The sequence below is a fragment of the Podarcis cretensis genome, assembly GCF_951804945.1.
Source record: "Podarcis cretensis genome assembly, chromosome: 1".
NCBI classification, from domain to species: domain Eukaryota; kingdom Metazoa; phylum Chordata; class Lepidosauria; order Squamata; family Lacertidae; genus Podarcis; species Podarcis cretensis.
In genome coordinates, this window is record NC_137170.1 from 84,266,353 (window position 1) to 84,290,170 (window position 23,818).

General features: G+C 43.3%; 1 protein-coding gene across 2 annotated transcripts; it reads right to left on the reverse strand.

Annotated features, from left to right (window-relative positions):
• Positions 1 to 367: 367 nt before the first annotated feature.
• On the reverse strand, positions 368 to 15,840 carry ZFP91 (ZFP91 zinc finger protein, atypical E3 ubiquitin ligase). Of its 2 annotated transcripts, none has more exons than XM_079967565.1 (11): positions 14,174 to 15,840; positions 12,992 to 13,017; positions 9,947 to 10,162; positions 9,142 to 9,178; positions 8,353 to 8,439; positions 7,913 to 8,041; positions 5,237 to 5,284; positions 4,253 to 4,331; positions 3,844 to 3,958; positions 1,406 to 1,505; positions 368 to 952 (listed from the first exon to the last, which is right to left on the reverse strand). In XM_079967565.1, the coding sequence occupies exons 1-11, from the start codon at positions 14,566 to 14,568 to the stop codon at positions 442 to 444; spliced, it is 1,743 nt and encodes a 580-aa protein (XP_079823691.1). In that variant the 5' UTR covers positions 14,569 to 15,840; the 3' UTR covers positions 368 to 441. The 2 variants fall into 2 exon arrangements, with proteins under 2 accessions (XP_079823691.1, XP_079823690.1); XM_079967564.1 differs by having other exon boundaries at positions 5,237 to 5,287; positions 14,174 to 15,833.
• Positions 15,841 to 23,818: the final 7,978 nt, after the last annotated feature.

A 23,818-nucleotide genomic window follows, 5' to 3' on the forward strand; every position in this document is an offset into this window, starting at 1 on the left:
GGTCAGAATTTAATAATGCATAGAAAAAGATGACGTGACTGGGAGGTGCAAAGTAGGGTTTTGAAAATGAGATACTGATCCAGAATACAAACACCTTCAATCTTGCAACATTGGTCAAGAAGCAGGAAGTTTGCTTACTGTGGAAGGGCAGGGAGAGGGATAGGCTCTGGCTGCTTCCCTTCACTGCATTACAAGAATTCCTTGCTTTGTCAGTCTCTGTGTAAAGGCAGCATTCCTCTCCAAGAAGGGAACTGCGAAAGAATGTGTAGTGATCCACTCTGGGAGGGAGGAGAGGTGGGGCAGAGGGGGAGCAGGCCCTTTAGTTATTTGACTAGTAATTTAAATGTTTTAGTTTTTCTATACTGAATAAGCTTTTCCCATTTATTTATTTTTTAAATACAAGTTCAAGTTGTCCCAACACCCATGTGCTCCTTTTCCCTACTAAGGTCCTGTAGAATCAGAATCTTCAATTAGAACTTCAGTGGTCGCTCCAAGGATCTCGGTGTTCATGACCAGCCCTTCCGTACTCTCGCCACTAGCAGTGCCAACAAAGATCTTCCCGTCGGCCATCAGATTGACCCGATCACCCCCACTGCAATATGCCTTGGGCATCCCGTCAGGGTTCAGCAGTAGACATTCTCCAGGAGTGGTGTTTCCAAGGGGATCTGGAAGAAGGGGGAGGCCCTGGCCATCAGTGGGCGGGACAACCGACTCTGGATTGGTACCCAGGATCTCAGTGCTGGTGATGAGGGCGCCTGCATTGGCTGCCAGGGCTTCAGCAATAAGCACCTCTGGGTGACTCTTAGCCTTATGTGCTACAACGCTGTCTTTTTTCTCAAACTTCTTTCCACAGATATTGCATGAAAACTGGTAAAATGTATCTGCGTCATGCTTTTTCATGTGCCAGTTCAATGAGGCCTTCTGTCGGCAGGTGAATCCACAGATCTCACATCTAAAGAAAAAAGTGGGGTGGGGAAAGAAATATAAAATATGGCTGTAAGAATAAAGTATTGTAATTTACAACACAAGGGAAACCTAGCCTCAGTCATTGGCCAAATGAGTTGCTCCACCTTACTCCTTCCTTGCCCCAGAGGTCCTTAGTAGACCTGTTCCCTGTTAGGCAAGTAGCTGAAAGGTGTCACCAGTGTGAGGGCAGAGAAATTCTGCCTGAAGAATTCTGGCACAATACAGATGTTATTTCTCCTGCTGATACTACAGGAATGTGATTCTTTATACAAATATTTTAGAGCACCTCTGGCCTATCAAGTTGGACAGAAGAATTCGAAATAAGTTGAGAAAGAAATCAGAGTGGAATACAGAAGGGTAGCCTAAGAAAGACACCCAAAGATATAGCTGTCTAATCCCTTATGACTAGAGACTCAGGATAAAACATGACATTACTTACTGTAATGGCTTCTCGCCTGTGTGGATCATTCGGTGAACTGCCAGATTGTGAGAACTCTTGAAAGCACGGGCACAGTATTCACAAATATAATCCCTTTGATCTGTAAAGCAGCACACAGTATTCTATAATCAAGTCTTGTTCCTAATCAGATCCCTATTTGTACATCTGGAAAATGCCTTAATGCTCCAGTCATAATACTCATGTTTTAAAATGTTTTCCTTGTAAGAGTGAGGGGGGCTGTTTAACAGCAGCAGGGATATATTTCTCAGCTGAAAATACATTTGTATATCACTACCAAGCCATTCCTAGATGTTACTTTCATGCATTCTTACTTTTTCTTTTCCAAAAAGAATCCAATGAAGAGGGAAGGTATGGAAAACCTCCACACTAGACTTGCAAGGTACACAGGGAGGAATTCAGTGTCACACTCTTCTAGTTGCTCCATCAGTGCAAGCATTTCTGTTTGCCCAATGGACCAATCCCCCCCCCCATGCTGTTCTGGGTGCTCTTCTGAACCCAGTGTATTTAAGGGAGGAATGGGAGGGGAAGCCCCACTGAACTAGTGGGAACCTTTGTGCTGGCTACTGTGCTGCATTAGTTGAATCCAGGCCAGACTATTTTTTTTCCCTGGGCCAATCACAGGTAAATTGTATTTCTCTTTGAAGACTATTACAGTTACACATTGCCCATTTTAAGGTGCCTGTAGGCCACAACTTCCATACAAATATATACAAGCGAATAAATGTGCATACTTGCACAAAGCCCTTCCGAAACTTCACCCACAACAGACACTGTCCTTGGAAGAAACAGTCCGGGTTAGATCAAAACAAATGCAAGAACAAACAAGAGCCATAGGGAAGTAGCCAGAAATAGGAGGTAGGGCCAGATTTCTCTATAAGGACATAAAACAGCTTGATAGATATAATGTAAAATACTTAATTTGCATCTGAGTAACAGTTGCTGGTCATTTCTTTTTTATATATAAATAACTAGTATTTCACTTGTTTCCTCCTCTTCCTCACATCAGTTGGGGAACCTCCAGACCATGCTAAATCAGGCCCATGAGGCCAGCCAATTTGGCCATCACAGCTCTTTGTGGTCAGCCATGGTCATCTATCATTCACCTGATGTCTAGTAAAAGCTGGCAAATTTAAAGAACGCAGAATACAAGCCCCACTGCCAAGGGAAAATTGGAAGCATGCAGCTTAGATTGCTCTCTTGATTGTTCCTTTGCAGCAGGGCTTCCATTTGCCACTGTTCAAACTGACTGCTGAATGCAAGCACCACTGCTCTCTGGTGGGTTAAGATCCTTCTGATCTACCAGGTTACTGATACGTCTGCCTACTTTTCAAAAGTGGTTCCCCACTCCTGCCCTACAGATCAGATTCAGTGTGAGGGGAATACAACAAGAGAACCCAACTAACTTTAGGAGGTTGGACCTAGCATTTTGCCTACTGCTTTCTTCTGTACTTGTCATCGTCAACATTTTGAGTGTTTATGTGTAGCAGATGGTCTACTTTCTTATCTGAATACTGACATTTCAGTTTACTTTTTGTGAATGTCAGAATATATGTATCCAGACAAAATTTCTTCAGGATTGTTTAGATCTAAACACTGACACACTTGAAAAGTTTCAGGCACCAAAAATTAAATGGAGGGGGAGAAGTGTGCTCATTGGAGAAAAGGTGGGCTATTAGTGTAATAATAAGTAAATAGTAAAAGCTTAATATTAACCTTTGTCAGAAGTGTGTTAAGAGTAATTGCATCTCCTTTCATATGGAAAAGGATGTCAACATCCACTATATGGAAGAAACTGATGAACAAGCCACCAGGATTAGGTATACAGATTAACCTCCTCCCCTCCCTATCAAGTTCATATTTTTGGGTTGGTTTGATGCTGGCTTGTGATAAAAACTTTGTGATCTAGCATAACCTGCAGGTGATTATTTTCAAAGCTAGTTTTAGCTGTGACCAAAAACCTAATGGGCATTTTAAGGCCCAAATACACAAAGAGAACTCCTCCACCTTTGCACTGAACGTTTTATTTCTGCATTTTATTAAACACTGGAATTGCTACAGTTTCTATTTGTTGTGCACGTCACACCTGGATTGAGGTTTCACACACCCAAAAAGAAAAACTATTCATTTTCCTCCAGCAGCAGCTGGTGGAGCCGTGTTGCTTACCTAGCTTCCCAATGCAGAGGTTGCCACCAGTAACTGAGAGGCGGCATGGAGTGGGCAGTGTTGGGAGCAGCAGACTGGCTCTGTCACTGTGCCTGCACTGCACTGCTCTCCCCGCCCCCCCACCCCCATTAGCTGCAACAACCTTCACATTGGGAATCCAAGTAAACAACACCACACTACCCTGCTGGCCGCTACTGCTTTCGTCCTATATTCTTTAGCAAAGTGTGGCAATTTTGTCTTATAGCCTATATTACCTGTATGGTGTTTGGCATGCCGCAAAAGTTGCTTCTGGAGCCGAAATAGTCTCCCACAAGACGGATGAGGACATACATATTTTTTTTTCAGCAGATGCTGATATTTGATGTGATGCTGAAAACAAGGGAAACTTAGAAGGTTCACAAATATTAAAAATAGTAACAGAAGAAAGGTTCCCTGGTAAAGTCAAGCCCAGCATTTGTGACACTTTAGTACATGCATATAAAGGGCAATATTGCAACATTTATTTTCTTTATTAAATTTACATCCTGCCTTTCCTCCTAAAGGATTTTCTACCAAGTCATGGTAGTATGAGGGCTAAGGAAAATAGCACTGATTACACAGGCCTTGGAATTATTTATAACTAAAAAAAATAGATGCAAACAGATAGTAATAAATTATTCTCACCTGCAAATAGCGGGGATGTGCAAGAACTGTGCCACATCCTTCCATCTCACAACGTACGTATTGTATTGGGGGCTTTTTCCTAAGGAAAAAACAGGAGAGAAGAAGATGGGGACAGAATGACATGGAGTACTATTACAAATGTAGACAATATACTTTTCTAATGAACACAGAGAGGTGGACTGCAAGGGGTGAGCAGTAAAAGAAGCCACATTAGTCTTTTGACATGGAAAAATTCTTTGAAAAACCTCAATAAAAATGTTACTTAAAAAAAAAATGATTTTTCTAGAGTAATTGTGATTTCTGAAATCCTTTGCAGAAAAACATCTGCACTGTTGTGTTCAACACAACTTCTGAACCCCCTTCCTTTAGGGCGTGACTCTTAGAGGGACAATTTATCACTGAAGTAGTCAGCCACCTCCAGAAGCAACTCTTTGGATCACAATGTATTTGGAAGTTAGAAATGTATACAAGCTGCGTCATTATCCTCTTAACAGGATGGTTTGCAGTTGGGACTACGAAGTTTCGTTTAGGTTTTCTTGCTTTTGTTTAACCATGAATATTATAAATGGTTCCATTAGAGTTACATAATAAACATTTCAAAACAACTCACTTTACAAAGTATGCAAGAACTGAGCAGGCAAATGAAATACAGTATAGAAAAAGCAGCACAGAATGGACCTGAATCAAGGATAGAAATTTAATCACTCCTGTAAACATACTATATTAAATGGGATTAGGTTATTCAAAAAGAGACTAGTGTAAGCAAGCCTTTAAATAAGCCCACAGAAGGTACTAGTTTGTTCCCATGCAGGCTGTAGAGAAGGGAAACCTGCTATGATACATAGAAGAGTCTTTCATTTTTTATATGCAAAACTAAATGCATGGGGAGGATCTGCCTCAGCAGAACTTTAGATAACCAATATCCAGTTAGCCAAGTTTATATTGTATCACTATATTAAGATAGAAAAAGGAAAAGAAGCTCACCTCCTTTTGGGAAGTCGTGGACTCTTGTCATCTTTTCTCCTCCTTCCTCTTCTAGAACAAGACCACAAGGACAAAAGCGAAAACAAAGAGAAAAAGAAAGCACATTTACTGATGTACATGCAAAGGGAACTATTCTTCAGATGGCAAGTTGATTAATGACAAAAATCTACCACTAAAATAAAACAAGTACAGAACAGAACAAGTAGCTTATTCACAATAAAATGTAACTTATTTACATATGTTTCTGTTATCCGGCTGGCACAGAACTCATTCTAACACAACCAACCCCCAAGCAAACAGATGTAAGGTAAAGGTAAAGGACCCCTGGACAGTTAAGTCCAGTCAAAGGCGACTGAGGTGGGGCACCCATCTTGCTTTTCAGGCCAAGGGACCTGGTGTTCACCCACAGCTTTCAAACTGCTAGGTTTGCAGAAGCTGGGACAGAGCAACGGGAGATCACCCCACAATGCAGATTCGAACTGCCAACCTCCCAATGGGCAGGCCCAAGAGGCTCAGTGGTTTAGACCACAGTGTCACCTGCGTCCCAATGTACAACTTTCAGAAGATATAAATTCTAGTATTGCAGCATGTTTTTTCTAATAGGAATTTCTTTTCATTAAGGGATCTCTCCAGAGACCTAAAATTTTTGCTTGGCTTCCTAATCAAACCAATTCCTTGAGGTCTTATCAACTCCTCCCTTCTAGTCTTGAGGTATATGTGTGCAGGCAAAGTAAAGTAAAATCTTTGCAATGGGGTTTTGTGAAAAGTACACTGCTGCCTTCTACTTCAAAAGCAGAGGGAAGAAATATACAGTGGAGCCCCGCAAGACGAATGCCTTGCAAGACGGAAAACCTGCTAGATGAAAGGGTTTTCCGTTTTTCGAGGCGCTTTGCAAGACGAATTTCCCTATGGGCTTGCTTCGCAAGACGAAAACGTCTTGCGAGTCTTGCGATTTTTTTCGCTCCCCCCCCTTTTCTAAACCGCTAATAGCCGCTTAGCCACTTTGCCACTAATAGCCGCTAATCCGCTAATAGCGCTAATCCGCTAATAGGGTTGATTCGCAAGACAAAAAAAACGCAAGACGAAGAGACTCGCGGAACGGATTCTTTTCGTCTTGCGAGGCACCACTGTAATCCCTCCCTCCTTCTCCTCTGTGAAGGGAAGAAGAGGTAGTCTCTCTCTGACAAGATTATTGTTATTTATTAAACTTATTAGTTTTTTATTTACTTACAAAAACTCAGTGACTTATAACAATAAATATAGATAGGCTTTTACAGAAAATGCAAGCAATATCCTTGCCACTGTTGCTGTTTCTTTGAACACTCCCATGGGAAGGGTGAGAAATCCCTGATCATCACCTCTATGAAGGTTCTCGAAGAGAAAAGTGAGGTGTCTTTCCCTTCCCACTAAGTCCTAGCATGCAGTCTTCAATTTGGCCAAGAGCATCTATTTAGGAGGGAAACCATTAGCCAACTCCAGGACCATCATTTGCCCCTACCCTCAGTACCACCAATACAGCATGGATGTTAGAAGAGCACAATGCTTTCATACACCTTAAAATTCTGAAATTTAATTTGTGTACACAACACAACTGCAGGATCTAGTACTCCTTCCCCTCAAAAAGAGAAATGCTGCAAGTTTGTACATCTTATCTAGTAAACAAAGACCCAAAACCATGAGTGCAGGTAATCTATAAATAATCAGATGCCACAGGTTCTTCAAAAACAAATGAATCTAATGTGCTTGTACAATGAAACACTCCCCATCCTAAATCTGTTCTGGATTTCCTCCTCAACCCTCCAGAGAATACCGTATTTTTCGCCCTATAGGACGCAATTTTTCCCCTCCAAAAATGAAGGGGAAATCTGGGTGCGTCCTATGGGGCGAATGCAGGCTTTCGCTGAAGCGCACCGACCCCTCTCACTCTCCAGGCTTCAGGAAGACATCCGCAGCCTGCCGCCTGGCGCGAAGTACGCCCTGAAGCAGAGCGCCCCTCGCGCCGGGCAAACATCCGCAGCGTGGGGAGCCCTGCAGGAGTTCCCTGCAGGGCTCCCCACACTGCGGATAGCAGCCTGCCGCCCGGTGGGCAGAGCACACTGAAGCAGAGCGCCCTGCGCGCCGGGCAAACATCGGCCAGCCCCACAAGCTCGGGGGACAGCAGGGAGGCGCAGCGCCGCCATCCCACTGTTCCTCGACCTGGTTCGGTTTCCCCGACCTGGTTTTGGGGGGGAAATAAAGGGGAAAAAAATTCCTTTATTTCCCCCCAAAAAAAACTAGGTGCGTCCTATGGGACGGAGCATCCTCTGGGACGAAAAATACGGTATTTGGGATGAGGGTGCAGGAAGAAGAAGAAGAGAGAGAAGTGAAGTTCCATTGGGTGAATGAAAGTTGTTCTGCTTATGCAATGACTTTGTTAGATTCAACTCAATAACTTATTTGTGCTCAGTGTAATGCCATGCAAAGTCAGCAGATAACTTCGATGTTGATAGACTAGCAGAAAGTAATGAACCAGACATTCTTCTTGGCTTAAAAAATCTACACAACCACTCAACTGTAGACTTCATAGCATGGGTGATATAGAAATAAATATTCCAGATCCAGTACAAAGCACATACGTGGCCTTTAATTTTGATCACATTACATGGCTTGTACACAAAGCCACAGAATTTTACTCACTTCCTAGGTGGTTCCTCATCTTCTCGGAACTCACTTTCTTCTTTGACTTCCACCTCCACTTTAATCTCTTTCTGTTTCTCTTTTTCTTCTTTTCCCTTCCCTGTTTTTTTCTTCTGCTTTGGAGCTTCCCTGCAGAAATAGACATCACATATTCTCTACTTCAGGAAACCTTTCACCTACAGTTTGGCAACAACCTGAATCTTTTAGACAATTCTTCAACATGGATTTTGAGGCACTTCCAAGTTTTCATGTTTGCTATCCCTGTAATTAGTAAACATGCCTTGGTCTCTGCCAATTTTTAAAGAGTTCAGTTGCTCACAAAAGTGGAAACTTAATATTTATGTGTGTGTTTCTAACTCTGGGTCTGAACTGGCAGCTATTCCATTAGCGCATCAGATTAACGACATAAAATTCCTTTTTGCTTGGAAAATGGAACACACCTGTCTAAATGTGGTTTATAGGTTTCATCTCTGGGATCATCTTTGAAAGGAACCTCTTCTTCACTGATAAGCATTTCTTCTTCATCACTGTTGATGCAGTGAAGAGGAGAAAAGAAAGTGAAAGGATGAACAGAATTTTTATATCAACATATTCCTGAACACAGAAGAGAACAGTATAAACTTCATACACTTTTTCTGGGCCTTACAATATTATGCACAGAGTACACACTAGACAAAAGGCACTTTTTCTGGAACATGCAACAGAGACAGCAAGCTATCTGTTCACTTGCTAGGAGGCTGCATCAGCAATAGTTCAAATAATCCAATAACAGGAATCATATTGCAGGGTAGTGGGAATGCAAGTAGAACTAACATTATCTAAATCATTCTCTCTCTTTGTAACAATCTCTTTAGATATATCTTCTATTTTCCTATCAATTTCAATGGTTAAAAACTTAGCCCTCATCAGTTCTAAAACTGGCTGAGCATTTATTTATATGGTAGATAGTTAATTCCCAATGCTTCAAACCTCCAACCCCGGCTACTGGCAATATTTCTATCAGGTAACATATTAGGGCCACAGGTTAGCTTTCCCTAACTTTAGGTCATCATCTAAGCAAGTCAGCCTCTGAATTAATTCAAGACACCAGACATCTGTTATATTTGTATAATCCAAGCATCTTTGAGCGATATTTTAGCCTGACAGCACCCTGTTTGAATCAGTTTCTTATGCACAAACCAATATTCTAAATACACTAATTATGGAAGAACACGGCAATCAAAACTTACCTGATTCCAGCTGGAGATGAATGCTCTTCTGTGACCTCTAAAAGTTAGAAACAAAAGCATATTTTTATCTTAATAAGTATGGGCAGTAATCATCAGCATCTGAGAACTTATATGTACAGTGGTACCTCAGGTTAAGTACTTAATTCGTTCCAGAGGTCCGTTCTTAACCTGAAACTGTTCTTAACCTGAAGCACCACTTTAGCTAATGGGGCCTCCTGCTGCCGCCGCTCCGCCAGAGCCAGATTTCTGTTCTTATCCTGAAGCAAAGTTCTTAACTTGAAGCACTATTTCTGGGTTAGTGGAGTCTGTAACCTGAAGCGTATGTAACCTGAGGTACCACTGTATATATCACTGTAGTGCTGCATCAAAATGATGCAACATGTCAAATATCCGTATCATGGTTACGTATGGAGATACTGTTTCCAATTTTGCACAAAAAGGACAGTACATAATATGTAAGAAAATTACAACCCAAGCCACGCAGGCATCAATAGTAATGAAATGTGTTGTGTGAAATGCTAATAGCTTGCATTTTAACAATTAAGCTATATTTGCACCTGGTCTGTGTTGCACGTGACTACATGGGCAAAAACTCTTTTTAGTAACTGTCAGCTTTAAGGCACAATACTAATTTGTGGCTTTCAAATCCTATAAATTTTATGCTTTACAATAAGGTTGGGGAACTTCAAATGCAGTCTTCCAAGCCTCTCCATCTGGTGCTTAGGACTCTCTTCACATCATACCCTAGGCCACACTCCTTACTGGTCCTGCTTTGCATTTTTCAAGGACTGAAAGCAGCACATACCGAATTCTAACTGGTCTGTGTTTGGTTCTGATTTGCAGATGAGCTGCAAAGACCCAGTCTTGGATCTAGAGCTCCGTGAATTATCTGTATCACACTGACGAACAGCAGCTGCTGCCCTGTTGCTACGCCAGCCCCGACTGGGCCTGGCTATACCGACTGGGGTTCCAGCAGCAAGAATATTTGAGACTTCTTCCTCTTCTGTCTCTTCTTTGGGATCTGTGATATAAATATCAGATGGTGATTATTATTTATTAGTTGCTTTACTCATGGAAATGATGCAAAGGGACTTACAGACACAACAGAAATAATATAACCAATTACAATAAACAGGATCAATAAAAACCTTTAAAACCCCCAAATTTTACAAATAAAAGATACAAGCAGCGACCATTTTGTGTGTGTCCAACTGATGTATGACCACCGACAATCACACCACTTTTGGCCCCGGAATAAGCAGGGAGGGCTGACGCCCAACTGCTGACACATGCAATAACCTGGTATGCAACTGCCACGCAAATGAGGAGTTGCCTGCATTACAGATCTTGCCTCACTTATTTTAAATATAGATGTATTTTAAAGGCTTCCAAGGGCAAAAAGCCCAGGTAAAAAGGGAAGATTTTCCCATGTGCCTAAAAATATAGATGGCACCAGGCAAGACTCTTGGGTGAGAGCAGGCATAGGCAAACCTGGCCCTCCAGCTGTTTTGGGACTACAACTCCCACCATCCCTAGCTAACAGGACCAGTGGTCAGGGATGATGGGAGCTGTAGTCCCAAAACATCTGGAGGGCTGAGTTTGCCTATGCCTGGGTGAGAGCATTCCACAAGCAGGAAATCACCAAGTGAAAAGGCCTGCTCTCCTGTTACAATCCTACAGACTTCCCAGGGCCCACAGAGAAGGGCCTCAAATGATGTACTCAGAGACCAGGTCAGTTTATCTGAATCAAGAATAAAAACAACAACAACACCTTTGCTTTTAGAATCATATAGCTGGAATGGAACAAAAAGCAATGCATTCTCCAGACCACAAAGAATTACAAGCTGGGAGGTGCAGCGCTAGAGAAGGGCACTCTTAGAGTAAATAGCTCAAGAGACGTTGCACAACATTTATGTAAACTTTGTTTATAAATATTGCTTTTGCTGTAATACTACCCACCCTGTGAAATGGTCTCCCTTCAATATTTAGTCAGCACCAATAGTAAATACGAACCTGTTCACCTGGGCCTTTGATATGTTAGACAAGTTATACTTTCTCTTAGATATAGATATAATTTTTATTACTCTAAAGGTGGCCAATGTGCTTGATTTTTTAATGGACTGACCTACGTTGTACACTACTTTGGCAACTTCTAGTTTCAAAGAGGAATATAAACTGTAGTAAGTAAATAGGCAATGCTCTTTATAATAGGCTGCTCTGTGCAATCACTTTTACACAAAACAAATAACCTCTTCTTATACATTCTTTCTTTCAATGATTGCTTTTGCTACTGTTCATTGCACCTATTCCGGATCAAATGCATTTCTTAAAAATAGTTGACCAAAAATGGACACATTTTTCCAAGATAACTATGAACACTTGTCTGAAGCTACCAATAACTCTATACACTGTCTAAAAATGTTTGCTCTAACAATCCCAATACTTCTTACCTTCCACAACTGAACCTATGAATCTGTGTGAACAATTAGAGAATAAATCAATAAATGCTGACATGCAAGACTCTTGCTGTGCGATTATCTAATGTAAGGCAATTTAAATCTGACTATAGGAAAGCTCCAGCAGCGGGAAGGAGAAAGACACATGCACACAAAGCTCTCCAATAGGAAACAATTTTTCCTACCCTGCAATATTTTGCTCTCTGGGTAAACTCTTAATTTTTTACATTTAAAGAAGGAGAAAAATAAGATTGGGCTTTTAAGAAGAAACAAGACTGCTAATTCAGTGGACAGGGATTTCTCACTGGTACAAACAGCAGCAAATGAGTCTTTACAAAGGACCCAAAACCTTCTGAAAGAAAAAACTACTACAGAGTAGTTGAGTCTTTGACAGAGGGTCCTCAGCAAGTTGAAAGAGAGTTTATATGTCTATATCTAATGACATTTATTTGGCAGAAACAGCTCCTTCAAGGTCCAAGAAAAGGCTGATCAACCCCTCTCACCCCTCATAATCTTAGCTAGCAGAATAGAGGAAATAGGACCTGCAACTCATATTAGAAGACACAGGATGCGGTTACCATACCCTGCTTTAGACATGCCAGTTTCAAATAATTAAATAATGTACTATTTGATTATTAATGAAATGTAGATATCCTGGAAGTAGGTCTCCCACATTTTAATTAATTATATTAACAGGAAACCCAAGAGGAAATATATACTAAAGATATCTAAATAGAGACGTTTTCTTTAAACATGTCAGCTACAGATAGAAAGTAAAACTGTTGGATGGCAAAAATTAAAAAGGGTTTTGAAGTAATTAAAGGTGTAAAGCAGGCAAATGAATGATCGGTATCAGTTTTAACTGAAGGTGCATCAGACATAGCCACACCTGATCCACCATCCATTGACAAGATATATGACCAATGTATATACGTACATATGACCAATAAAAGAAGCGATCACATTAAAATTTAAGTTATAATTGCAAAAAAGTGACAAGACAGCACATCCAGATGGGACTCTTCTAGCCTGTGAATTTGACAGTACTGTAGTTTAGGACAGACTGAAGTAGTGCAGACAATGTGAAATCAACTCATGGAATTCATTTACATGAGATGTTTTGATAATCATTAGAATTAAGATCATTTTTAAAAAGGTTTAGTCAAGTTCAGAAAAGAATCTATCAGCCAACTGTTATTACCCATAATAGCTAAAAATAAAACAAGGGACCGAAGCAATACATCTCCGTGATCCTACAGTTGGTAACAAACAATTTCTACTATTCATGTGAACCTCTCAAGGATATCCAGATGTTTACAAGTTGGGAATGGACTGCCAGGCTAAATACAATTGAGGAGAGTAATTGTATTATATGTGATACATTCAAATCTTACCTTTCACCACAGTTTTATCCAGGCATCTGAAACGAAATGAAATACATGGTGAATTTCTGCTGAAACCACTAACACAACAGCATGAAAAGTAAGATTTATTCTAAGCATTATATCTGCTTCAACAAAATATATGTTCCTTCTCAGGAAGTTCCATCATTAAGGATGATTGTAGGGGTTAAAGCATTGCACTAGGAACTAGGAAATACATGTTCAAAATTCCCCTCAAACACTAACTTTTAGTCTAGCCAACTTCATAGGAGTGTTGTGAGGAGAAAGTTGGGAGAGAAAGCATCACATACATTGCTTTGAGCTCCTTAGAGAGGAGATAACCTTTTGTAACTAAGGAAAAGGTACATAGCTGTGCTCACAAGTGCTAATACTATATGTTTAGGAAAAATTCCAGGAAATTATTATTTTTTGCCACAAATGTTGAGAAATGTCCTAAATGTCAGTCTTGGTTTTCCAGTTCTCTCACACAACCACTTCATTCAAGTGCTAAGCTATTTGATTTATTTTATTACAGTTCTTCATTATTTTCAGGGCCAAGTCCTCAGAAAGCAACATATACTTTCTCCCAAGACTTTTCCCCACCAAAAAAAGAGGGAGGGGGAAACTGGACAATGCTTATAAAAGTACTGAGCGTAAGCCAAATTTCTTCAGCAAGGACCACACAATGCCACCCCACTTCAGGGCCCCCACCCCTGGAAGCATTTATTACCACTAACTAGCCACTTCTCCTATGAAGTTAAGCTGACCCTGTAAAGAAACTGGCCCTACAACAGTCAGGGGCGTGTGTCTTAATCCCCAATTAGTAATGTAACCGTCCCTAATTAACATGAACACGCACAGATGATGTCTGCTTCCCAGTGCAGACTTGCACTGCCTGAAATAATTCTGGGGATATTTACCTAGAAGAAAGCCGACTTGAACTCTGTGGGGCTGACTTCAGAGTAAACATGCTCAGGATTACACAGCGCATGAAGCATTCTCGCATGGGGTCGTTGCCATAACGAGGCAAAGAGGCGCTCAAAGTGAGGCAACGCGGCCAAGTTCCTGAATGTACGTTTTCCTCAATGCCATTAGCGGCAAAGTGGGGATGCGACAGGGAAGCGCGCGGGGGGCGGGGGGGGGGGAGAGAAGCAACCCCTTTCTCTTTCACCAGCGAGCAGCGCCAATACTCACGCGGCGCGCGGGCTCTCCTTCCTGCCGGCAGCGCCAGGCGGAGCGGCGGTTGGTTGCGGCTCAGCCTCGGAGCCGGGCACCGACGGCGTCTCGGGCCCCTGGTTCTGCCGGGCGCCAGGGCTACTGCGGCGCCGGCGGGGATATTCGGCCTTCCTTCGGCGTGAGGCGGCAGCAGCAGCGGCGGCAGCAGCGGCGGCGGCCGCCCGTCCCCGGTCTCGGCCTCCTCGGAGCACCCGACTGCCGCCGGACTCCTCCCCCTGTCCAGCAGCGGCTGCGGGAGTGGGCGGGGGACGCCGGCGGCCGCTCGGAGGCGGAGCGCTCGCCTCTTCGCTCTCTCGTGGCTCCTGCTGCGGCTCTTCCTCCTGGGTCTCCGCCTGCTCGGGCGCCCCCGGCATCAGAGCAGCTGGCGGCGGCGGCGGCTCAAAGGGCGGCCCAAGCGGCGGCGGCGGCGGCAGCCCCTCCTGCTCGTGACAGCAGCGCCGAGCGCTCCCCCCGCCTCTGTACAGCGGGCCCCCGCCCTCCCGCGCCGAGCGAGGCCAATCGAGAGCGAGTTCGGAGTTCAGGCAGGTCGCAAGGTCTCCCCCCTCGCCCTGCGCCAGCCAGTCAGAAGGGAAGGTGCCGGACACACCCCACCCACCGCTCTCCCGACTCCACCAATCGGCGTCGCCAAGGCCGGCTGGCTCAAGACGCTCCAATCAACGGGCGAGCTGCGTCGGGGGCGCGCGCGCGCTGTCGGAATCCTGACCGTGGCGCGCGCGTCGTAGAGCAGAGCCGTTTAACAGTTATCTCTCGCGCGCCAAATGTCCTTCGTTACCCTGAGGAAGGGGCATCGTTGCGGAGGCTTCGCGCTCGCGCTCTCTCTCTCTCTCTCGAGCTGCCGCTCTCTCAGTGCCGCGCAGTGACGCTCTTCCCGCGAAGCCCTCAGTCCTGCCGTTGTCGCCCCCTCCCCCCCCGTCCGCTCCGCAGTTTGGGCCGGTCTGGTATCCCACAGCCTCTTGTTTTGACGAACGAAACGAAAAGAGATTCGGTACCTTCCGAAAACCTGTTTCCCTGAGCTTCACGCCGTCCGCGTTTCTCGGAGCTTCACGTTCGGGAAGGATTGAAAAGGAAAAAAAAAAAACATCGTAGCTTCTCCTTTAAGAAAAAAAAAGCACCGTCGTGTGGCGGGTGAAAGTCGGTGACAAAATGGCGTCCAATGAGGAGAGGCGGGACTTGCGGAGGAAGCGCGCATTTCCGCTCTCGAGGCTAGAACTGCGCAGCTGCCGGCCGAGCCGGCATTATGGGAATTGTAGTTTATAGTATATACATAGTTACGCGTACAAGCCGAGGAAGAGTGAGTCCCATTGGCCACAGCAGGATTTACTCCTAGTAGACATGCATAGAGCTGGGCTGTATGTCTGAAATCCCACATTCTCTTACCTAGGGAGCAGGACCCAGTACATTTAATGGAACCTATTTCTAAATAAGGTTGCACTGCAAAGGATTATAACGCCAGAATGCATGCTTCTCTTGGGATAATTCATTGACCACTCCCAAACGACCAACATGCATATCTTCACCTTGAAGAAGTGCATTCCTCTGTCAAACAGCTCTTCCTGATGTTTAGTTGGAATCTGCTTTCTTGTAACTTATTGTAACATTGAATTTACAAAACACTTTGTAACTTTTAATTGTAAACCAAATTAAACTCTTAGTCTGAATACCTATTTCGGTGTTTTCTGCCTGCCTCCTTCATTTTCATATTTTGTAACAGCCTTAACACACACCCAATCCAGAGTTCAGTTCAGTAACAAAAGTAAGCAGAGCCCCCTCAGTTGAGCAAAAAGAACAATAATTTTATTGCAAAGCATTATGATGCTGTTAGGACTAAACTCTGACCTAGAGGCTGTCATTGTGAAAGAACACAGTCTCATGCTTGAGTTGTATACATGATGGTGCAACTGTTCCCAAGATATATTTAAAAAACCTTTGTATCACTTTCCATATATGCATGCAATTTTAAAATAATCTCTTGCTACACATTGTGTATGTGTGAGAGTGTACTGTTAAGGAACCAGCCAAGTGGCATTAAAATTGGGTTAGAGAGGAGAGAAGAAGCTGAGACTAGTTTAAAGCCAGGTTAGGAAAACTCTCTACAGGCTATGGCCTTCAGGTATACACCTTGAGCTGCTTTAACTTCTGTATGGTACGAAAGACAAGACAGCACACCAAACATGGTTAGATATTATATAAAATGTTACATATTAACAATTATAAGATACTTTTCAAAATGTTACAGAGGACAAGTCATGGCAGTCTGTAACAGCAATAAAGTTATTAGGGTGGAATTAAACGTTGCACTGAGGCGATCCTTTTGTCAGCACAAGCATTTCTGCTTCTCAGATCTCTCTCCACCTGCCTCCCAAGTTGTTCTGGGATTTCACCTGACTCCCCAGGGCTGAGTTGGAGGGGTGCAGGAAAAGGAGGGGGGGTGAAACCCTCTTGCGCTAGCACAACTATTTGGTTGAATTCGGCCCTAAGTCTTTAAGGTACAACCTGACTTGTTTTTTAAATGTTGGCAGAATTGAAGGATTATACTTGTGTTGAGTAATATGCAGTGCTTTTTCTGGGGGGGACGCAGGAGGATGCATACCCCTAAACGTTCTGTGAATCTTTGTACTTTTGTCCATTTACTGTATTTATTTTTCCCGATTTGAACTATAAAATGGTGATTTTCTTGAGTACAAATGAGAGTATCCCTAAACATTTTTAAGGGGGAAAAAGCACTGGTAATATGTATATTTACAGACAACAATTCTATTCAGAAAAATACTTGGTTTGAACAGATACTTCCAGGGCTATATGTAAATTAGCATACAATTCCATCGGGAAAGGTTCTCCAGGTGTCCCTAATTTCCAGGATTTCCAGGGACATCCCTGCTTTAGAGAAGCCACCCTGGTTTTTTATTAGATCCCAGAATGTCTCGCTTTTCCTTAGGATGTCTCTGTTTTCATTGGAGAAATGTTGGAGGCTATGAAATTATCCAACCCTTGAACTATCTGAAAGCAATCCTGTATAAGGAAGAGATTTTTTAATATTTAATGTTTTATTATGTTTTTATATTTGTTGGAAGCTGTCCAGAGTGGCTGGGGCAACCCAGTAAGATGTGTGGGGTATAAATAGTAAAATTATCATTATGGAATGGGACGTCCCTATTTTCATTGGAGAAATGTTGGAGGGTATGTCAGGATTTATACAGGAGCATTCCCCTCTCCCCACATGTTTTTCTCTCTCTTGTGGTGTGTCTCTGACACCTAGTGATCAGTTCAAGTAATGCAGGTTGTTTTGTCCACTCAGCGCCTAAAAGCTGAAAGTTACTGGTATGCTTACATACCAAGGGTGTTTCCAGATGGGAGTTCATTGTAGAATCAGTTCTGCTTATGCATGACCTTTTTTTTCTCCCCCAGCATCCACTTTATGCCACCATCATAACACCAGATCTTCCTTTTTCTTTTTCTTTTTCCATTTATTCTGGGTTTCCCCTCATCACTGAAAAGCCAATAAGTAAAAATAACCAATTGTGCACCTGCAGTCGTTGCTGTTAGCACATTTCCTTCAGTGGGCTGTTTGTCACATGTGTGGTGACATTTCATTGGGAGCCAGTGTGGTGTAGTGGTTAAGAGCGATAGATAGACTCGTAATCTGGGGAACTGGGTTCGCGCCTCCGCTCCTCCACATGCAGCTGCTGGGTGACCTTGGGCTAGTCCCACTTCTCTGAAGTCTCTCAGCCTCACTCACCTCACAGAGTGTTTGTTGTGGGGGAAGAAGGGAAAGGAGAATGTTAGCCGCTTTGAGACTCCTTAGGGTAGTGATAAAGCAGGATATCAAACCCAAACTCCTCCTCCTCCTCCTCCTCCTCCTCCTTCTACTACTACTACTACTTTCAGTCCCACACACATTTTATACTTTTATGAACTTACAGAGGCTTGCGGAGGCATTTCTGCCAATCTATTCTCTGGCCAACCAGGTCTCTGCAGCACTTAGCCAGTCCTAATCAAAAGGTGAAGCTATGGCAAAGAGATTCCTTACATGTGTCTCTGGGCAGAAAAAAACACACATGTGAGATTTGAGTGTTAGGATTGCCAGTGTTTCAGTCCCTGTTGTCAAGGTTCCCCCTCCTGCTGTTATGAGAGCAGCTCCAGCTTCTGTCTAGGGCAAGGCAGAAGAAGAGCAGACCTCCTTGCCTGCTGAGGATGCTCGGAAATGTTTCCTTGAAGGCCACACCTCCAAACAGCTCAAAGCACATTTTTGTATGTATGAGGAAGGTATGGTTGCTATTTTGAGCATTTTGTTTTTGAATTAATATTTATCAAGTGAGAGAGATGGTGGACACAATGTGTCCTTCTTTAATAAATATCGTATTGCCCCAAATATAAGCTGTACCCTAATATAAGCCGCTCCCTTACAAATTCTGCAGGCACTCCCACCTGAAAATGGCAAGTGTAGAAGAAAATCCTATGGGTACTGGAGATGACCCACAAGTGGGCTAAACACCCATTTGTAGCACTGTAAATGCAAATGACAAAATCAATACTGCACTGTAAAATATGGGGAAAGCAATGAATGACATTAGAATTAATTGCACAACAGTCTCAAGCTTGCAAATTGGCAATAAAACATTTTTTTGTTCCATTTTACCACTTCAGCAGTGATATTGTAAAGGCCATTTTTTGTAAGGCCGCAAATTTAAGCCTCATTTTAACTTTTCACGGTTGGAATTTGGAAAAAAAAGTGCAGCTTATATTCGGGCTAGTACAGTATTTATTCTTCCTTAAGTGTACAGGCAACACACCATTTACAAGTGCTCTATTCACATGCAACCAGGGGCGGAGGAAGGGGGGTGCAAGGGGTGCAGTTCGCCTCAGGTGTCACCACTGAGGGGGGTGACAAAATGCTGGGCAGCACTCAGTGCGGGGCCTGCAGCGCACCCAAGCCATGCGTCTCTCCTGGGAGAGACATGGTGGCTTGTGAGCGCGCAGGCTCTGCGCTGCCCAAACGGTCTGCCTGCTGCCTCCCTCCCCCCCCCCCAGCTGTAGGGTGGCTGAGTGGGAAGAGGAAGGCAGACTCTGCAGGCCCCGCGGTGCGCCCCCCCCCCCCTGCATGCAACTGTGAACATGCATGGTGTGGGATCCCAGAAGCTGATCCCAGAAATGGGGAGCACCCTGGAGATGTTCTCTTTGCCCTGGGGAGGGTCCCCTCGTGAGCCAGGAGGACTCTCTAGGGTGCTCCCAATATACACAATTTCAGTTATATGCATGGAGGTGTAGAACATAACCCCCACATTGGGAGTTGCCTGTATTTCTTTTTGTGAATGGTAAAGAGGACTGGTAGGAGAAATGGTGGGTGACTTCTCCATGTTGCAGCTTTCAACACTTGTGTATTATTAAAACTGTAGTCAAAACAAAAAAAATTCCTTCCAGTAGCACCTTAAAGACCAACTAAGTTAGTTCTTGGTATGAGCTTTCGTGTGCATGCACACTTCTTCAGATACACTGAAACAGAAGTTTCCAGACCCTTCTATATAGTGAGAAGGTGGGGAGGGGTATTACTCAGAAGGGTGGTGGGAATGGGTGATTGGCAGATAGCTGTGATGAGCCTGTTGACGACTCTTAACGACTGCAATAGGTCTTACAGGAAAAAGCAAAGGGTGAGAAGGTGAAAAATGGCTTTGTCATGTATAATGAGATAAGAATCCAAGGTCTTTGTTCAGACCAGGACTCTCCATGGTTTTAAGTTTGCTGATAAGTTGCAATTCAGCAGCTTCTCTTTCCAGTCTATTTCTGAAATTCCTTTGTAGTAAAACAGCTTGAGAAAGAGAACTGTCATGACGCATCATCAGAGATCTACAACCTCTCCTGGACAATGACAGTTCTCTTTCTCAAGCTCTGGGAGGAAGACCTTTCATTGCCTACAGACAGCCACCCAATCTTAAACAACTCCTAACCCACAATAATACTACAACCAGACCTAACACGGACACTGGCACCAGAGCCTGCAATAAACCCAGATGCCAACTTTGCCAACTTTGCTGCCACATACACCCGGACAACACCATTACTGGCCCCAACAACATCACACATACCATCTCGGGACTATTTAACTGCTCATCGTCTAACATTGTGTATGCAATCAAATGCCAACAGTGTCCTTCAGCTCTCTATATTGGACAAACAGGCCAGACCTTACGCCAAAGAATAAACGGACATAAATCAGACATCAGGAATCACAAGACAGAGAAACCAGTAGGAGAACACTTCAATCTCCCAGGACATTCTATACAAGATCTCAAAGTAGCTGTTTTACTACAAAGGAATTTCAGAAATAGACTGGAAAGAGAAGCTGCTGAATTGCAACTTATCACCAAACTTAAAACCATGGAGAGTCCTGGTCTGAACAAAGACCTTGGATTCTTATCTCATTATACATGACAAAGCCATTTTTCACCTTCTCACCCCTTGCTTTTTCCTGTAAGACCTATTGCAGTCGTTAAGAGTCGTCAACAGGCTCATCACAGCTATCTGCCAATCACCCATTCCCACCACCCTTCTGAGTAATACCCCTCCCCACCTTCTCACTATATAGAAGGGTCTGGAAACTTCTGTTTCAGTGTATCTGAAGAAGTGTGCATGCACACGAAAGCTCATACCAAGAACTAACTTAGTTGGTCTTTAAGGTGCTACTGGAAGGAATTTTTTTTGTTTTGACTATGGCAGACCAACACGGCTACCTATCTGTAATTAAAACTGTAGGATTGTTTTCTCCCTTCTGATGTCATAAATGTGTGCGTGATTCAAGTTTTGAGAAAAGCATGAAGGTTTTGTTTTCTATACGTTGAAAACTGATCTGTTTCTAGCATCCAGCCAGTTTTCCTGCTTTGATTTCCTGTTTTTAATATACTTTTAAACATTTTTTTTCATATTAATACTGCTAAGCACTTCTTTTTAAAAAAAACAAAACAAACTTGTCTACTTGACACATTTGTACTTAGAATTTATGTTCTTATTTCTTCTCATTTGAGCAAGTCTCATTTATTTCAAAGAAGCCTTCTTGCCTTTCCTAGTTTCCTCGACTCTTTCCATAACTATGCTAGCCTCTACTTCAGGCATGTCCTAAAAAAACCCTCAACCACCTTGGTCAGCCCTAATGCATGTTCACTTCATCAAATCTGGCCCTCTTTGAAAAAAGTTTGGGCACCCCTGCTCTACTTGGACTTAACATTTTCAAATCTGTGGTATACATTCTAGCTGAGCTTCAGTTATTGTGGTTTTCAATAAGCACTCTGAAGAGATTTGACTCCCTAGACTCGCCCTTTTCAATTTCCTTGCAACTAATCGCCACAGTTTTGCAATGTTTCCTCTTTTGAAATTAAATGTGGCCTTGCTGGATTCTCTGGCCAACTTGCACTTATATACTGCTAAATTTGATAACATGTCTAAACAGTTCCTTGACCATTCCAAAGCATAGTCATTTATTGTATTTGTTGGCAATTAGTGTACCAAAGGACAGCTCCCCCCCCCCCCCAAGTTAGATTTGGTGCCAGGGCCTCCAAACACTAGCCCCATAGATCAGATTGATGCCTTCCACACCTTTTGGACTCCAAGTCCCAACAGCCCCAGCCAGCATAGTTGGTGGTTTTGGATGATGGAAGCTCTAGCCCAACAACATCTAGAAGGCACCATGTTGGGGAAGACTGCCATAACGCTTGGGCACATGTAAATGTGCTTCCAGTTCAGCAGTGTTTCCACTGCATCCCATTTTGTCCCTTGCGGTCCCTTGCACCCACTCACTACCTGCACAGACAAATGCTACCATGCATCTGTGGTGGCAGCTGTGCCACAAGGGATCGAAAGATCCATCAATTCCATTTCTCTCCATTTCTAATTTTTCCAACCATAAATTTAGTTTTTCACATTTCTGCAGTAATTTCCACATTTTTAAAAATCGGCATTTTAATGCGAATCTCTCCTAGTAAACAGATTTTTGCATGCAGTTTTGACTAACGAACACCAAATTTTTGCGAGCATTTTCTCTTAACATAATGCATTTTTGTATGCTCTTTTAATTAATATATGCATTTGTATGCACAGATTCCTCTTTATAACGTGCATTTTTAAAGCGCTGCTGGGTAAGTCTGGATTTTGAAGGAGAGGAGAACTCTTTCTCATTTAGTTTTGGAAAGTGCAAATTAGATGAAACTGGCTTGAAGTACAAACTGAATCGGATTTCCTTCTCCATCCCTGGATGTGCCACTGTGTGTCATGTGAACAGCACAATGCATGAGCACATGCAATCCCTACTGGAATGCATGGCCTATACTGGCTGCCTTTCTGCCACCTTGCTTGGTCAGAAGTCTTTCCCTCTGGCACTCTCTGTGACGCTTAGGGAGAAGGCAACTAGTTAGCACAGCCAACTAGCACAGACAAGCAGCAGCCAGCGTTAAAACCAGTGGAGTGCCAGCTTAGAAGGATGGGAAGGTGGGGTTCCTCTGGAGGAGTGGGCGGGGGATACTGTTACACAAACACACACACAGCATTCATCCATCCATCCATCCATCCATCCATCCATCCATCCATCCATTGTAAAGCATTTCTAAACAGCTTACTACTGTATTGGCCCAAATATAAGCCACACCTGCAAATAAGCCGCACCTCTAAAATTCAAGAGGGGGGGGCATGAAAAAAAGACAATACCCAAATATAAGCCGCTCCCTTAAAATTGGGTTACAGGCTGAAAATTGCTACAATTCCGCAGGCACTCACACCCATTAAAGGCAAATGAACAGTCTCAAGCTCGCAAATCAGCAATAAAACATTTTTTTGTTCCGTTTTACCGTATGTCTGTTTCAGCAGAGATATCGTAAAAGCCAATTTTTGTAAGGTCATGAATTTAAGCTGCACTTTAATTTTCATGGTCGGAATCTGGAAAGAAGTGCACCGTCTATTCAGGCCAATATACAAGATTACATAAAAACAATAAAACAATATCATAAAAACAGAAAAACAGCGCCCACTGCCTTGGGATGGCCATTTCATTCTACCTAAAGGTGCAGCCGGGGACACGGGTGGTGCTGTGGTCTAAACCACGGAGCCTCTTGGGCTTGCCAATCAGAAGTTTGGCGGTTCAAATCCCCACTCTGGGGTGAGCTCCAGTTGCTCTGTCCCAGTTCCTGCCAACCTAGCGGTTCGAAAGCACATCAAAGTGCAAGTAGATAAATAGGTACCGCTCTGGCAGAAAGGTAAATGGCATTTCCGTGCGCTGCTCTGGTTTCGGTGTTCCATGGCACCAGAAGCAGCTTAGTCATGTTGGCCACATGACCCGGAAAAACTGTCTGTGGACAAACGCCGGCTCCCTCAGCCTGTAAAGCAAGATGAGCGCCACAACCCCAGAGTCGTCTGTGACTGGACTTAACTGTCAGGGGTCCTTTAGCTTTACCTTTTTAAAGGTGCAGCCAAGCCCTGCATTTTCCAAAGATGTGGTGGAAAATGTATAACCGATGCCTTCTACTTTTCAGCACCTGTTAAGTGTTAACCTCAGTTATTAACTTATTCTGAGCCAGGTCATTATCCGATTCGGAAGAGATTCATGGGGTATGTTACAATCTGCCT

What these genes read in the sequence shown, in the direction of transcription:
- ZFP91 (XM_079967564.1), bottom strand. Translation starts at nt 14,568, where the DNA reads ATGCCGGGGGCGCCCGAGCAGGCGGAGACCCAGGAGGAAGAGCCGCAG. An exon ending in CCACGACTTCCCAAAAGGAG is followed by an intron (nt 4,332 to 5,236) that starts GTGAGCTTCTTT and finishes TTTTTTCCTTAG; the next exon opens with GAAAAAGCCCCCAATACAAT. An exon ending in ACAGGCGAGAAGCCATTACA is followed by an intron (nt 953 to 1,405) that starts GTAAGTAATGTC and finishes TTTTTTCTTTAG; the next exon opens with ATGTGAGATCTGTGGATTCA.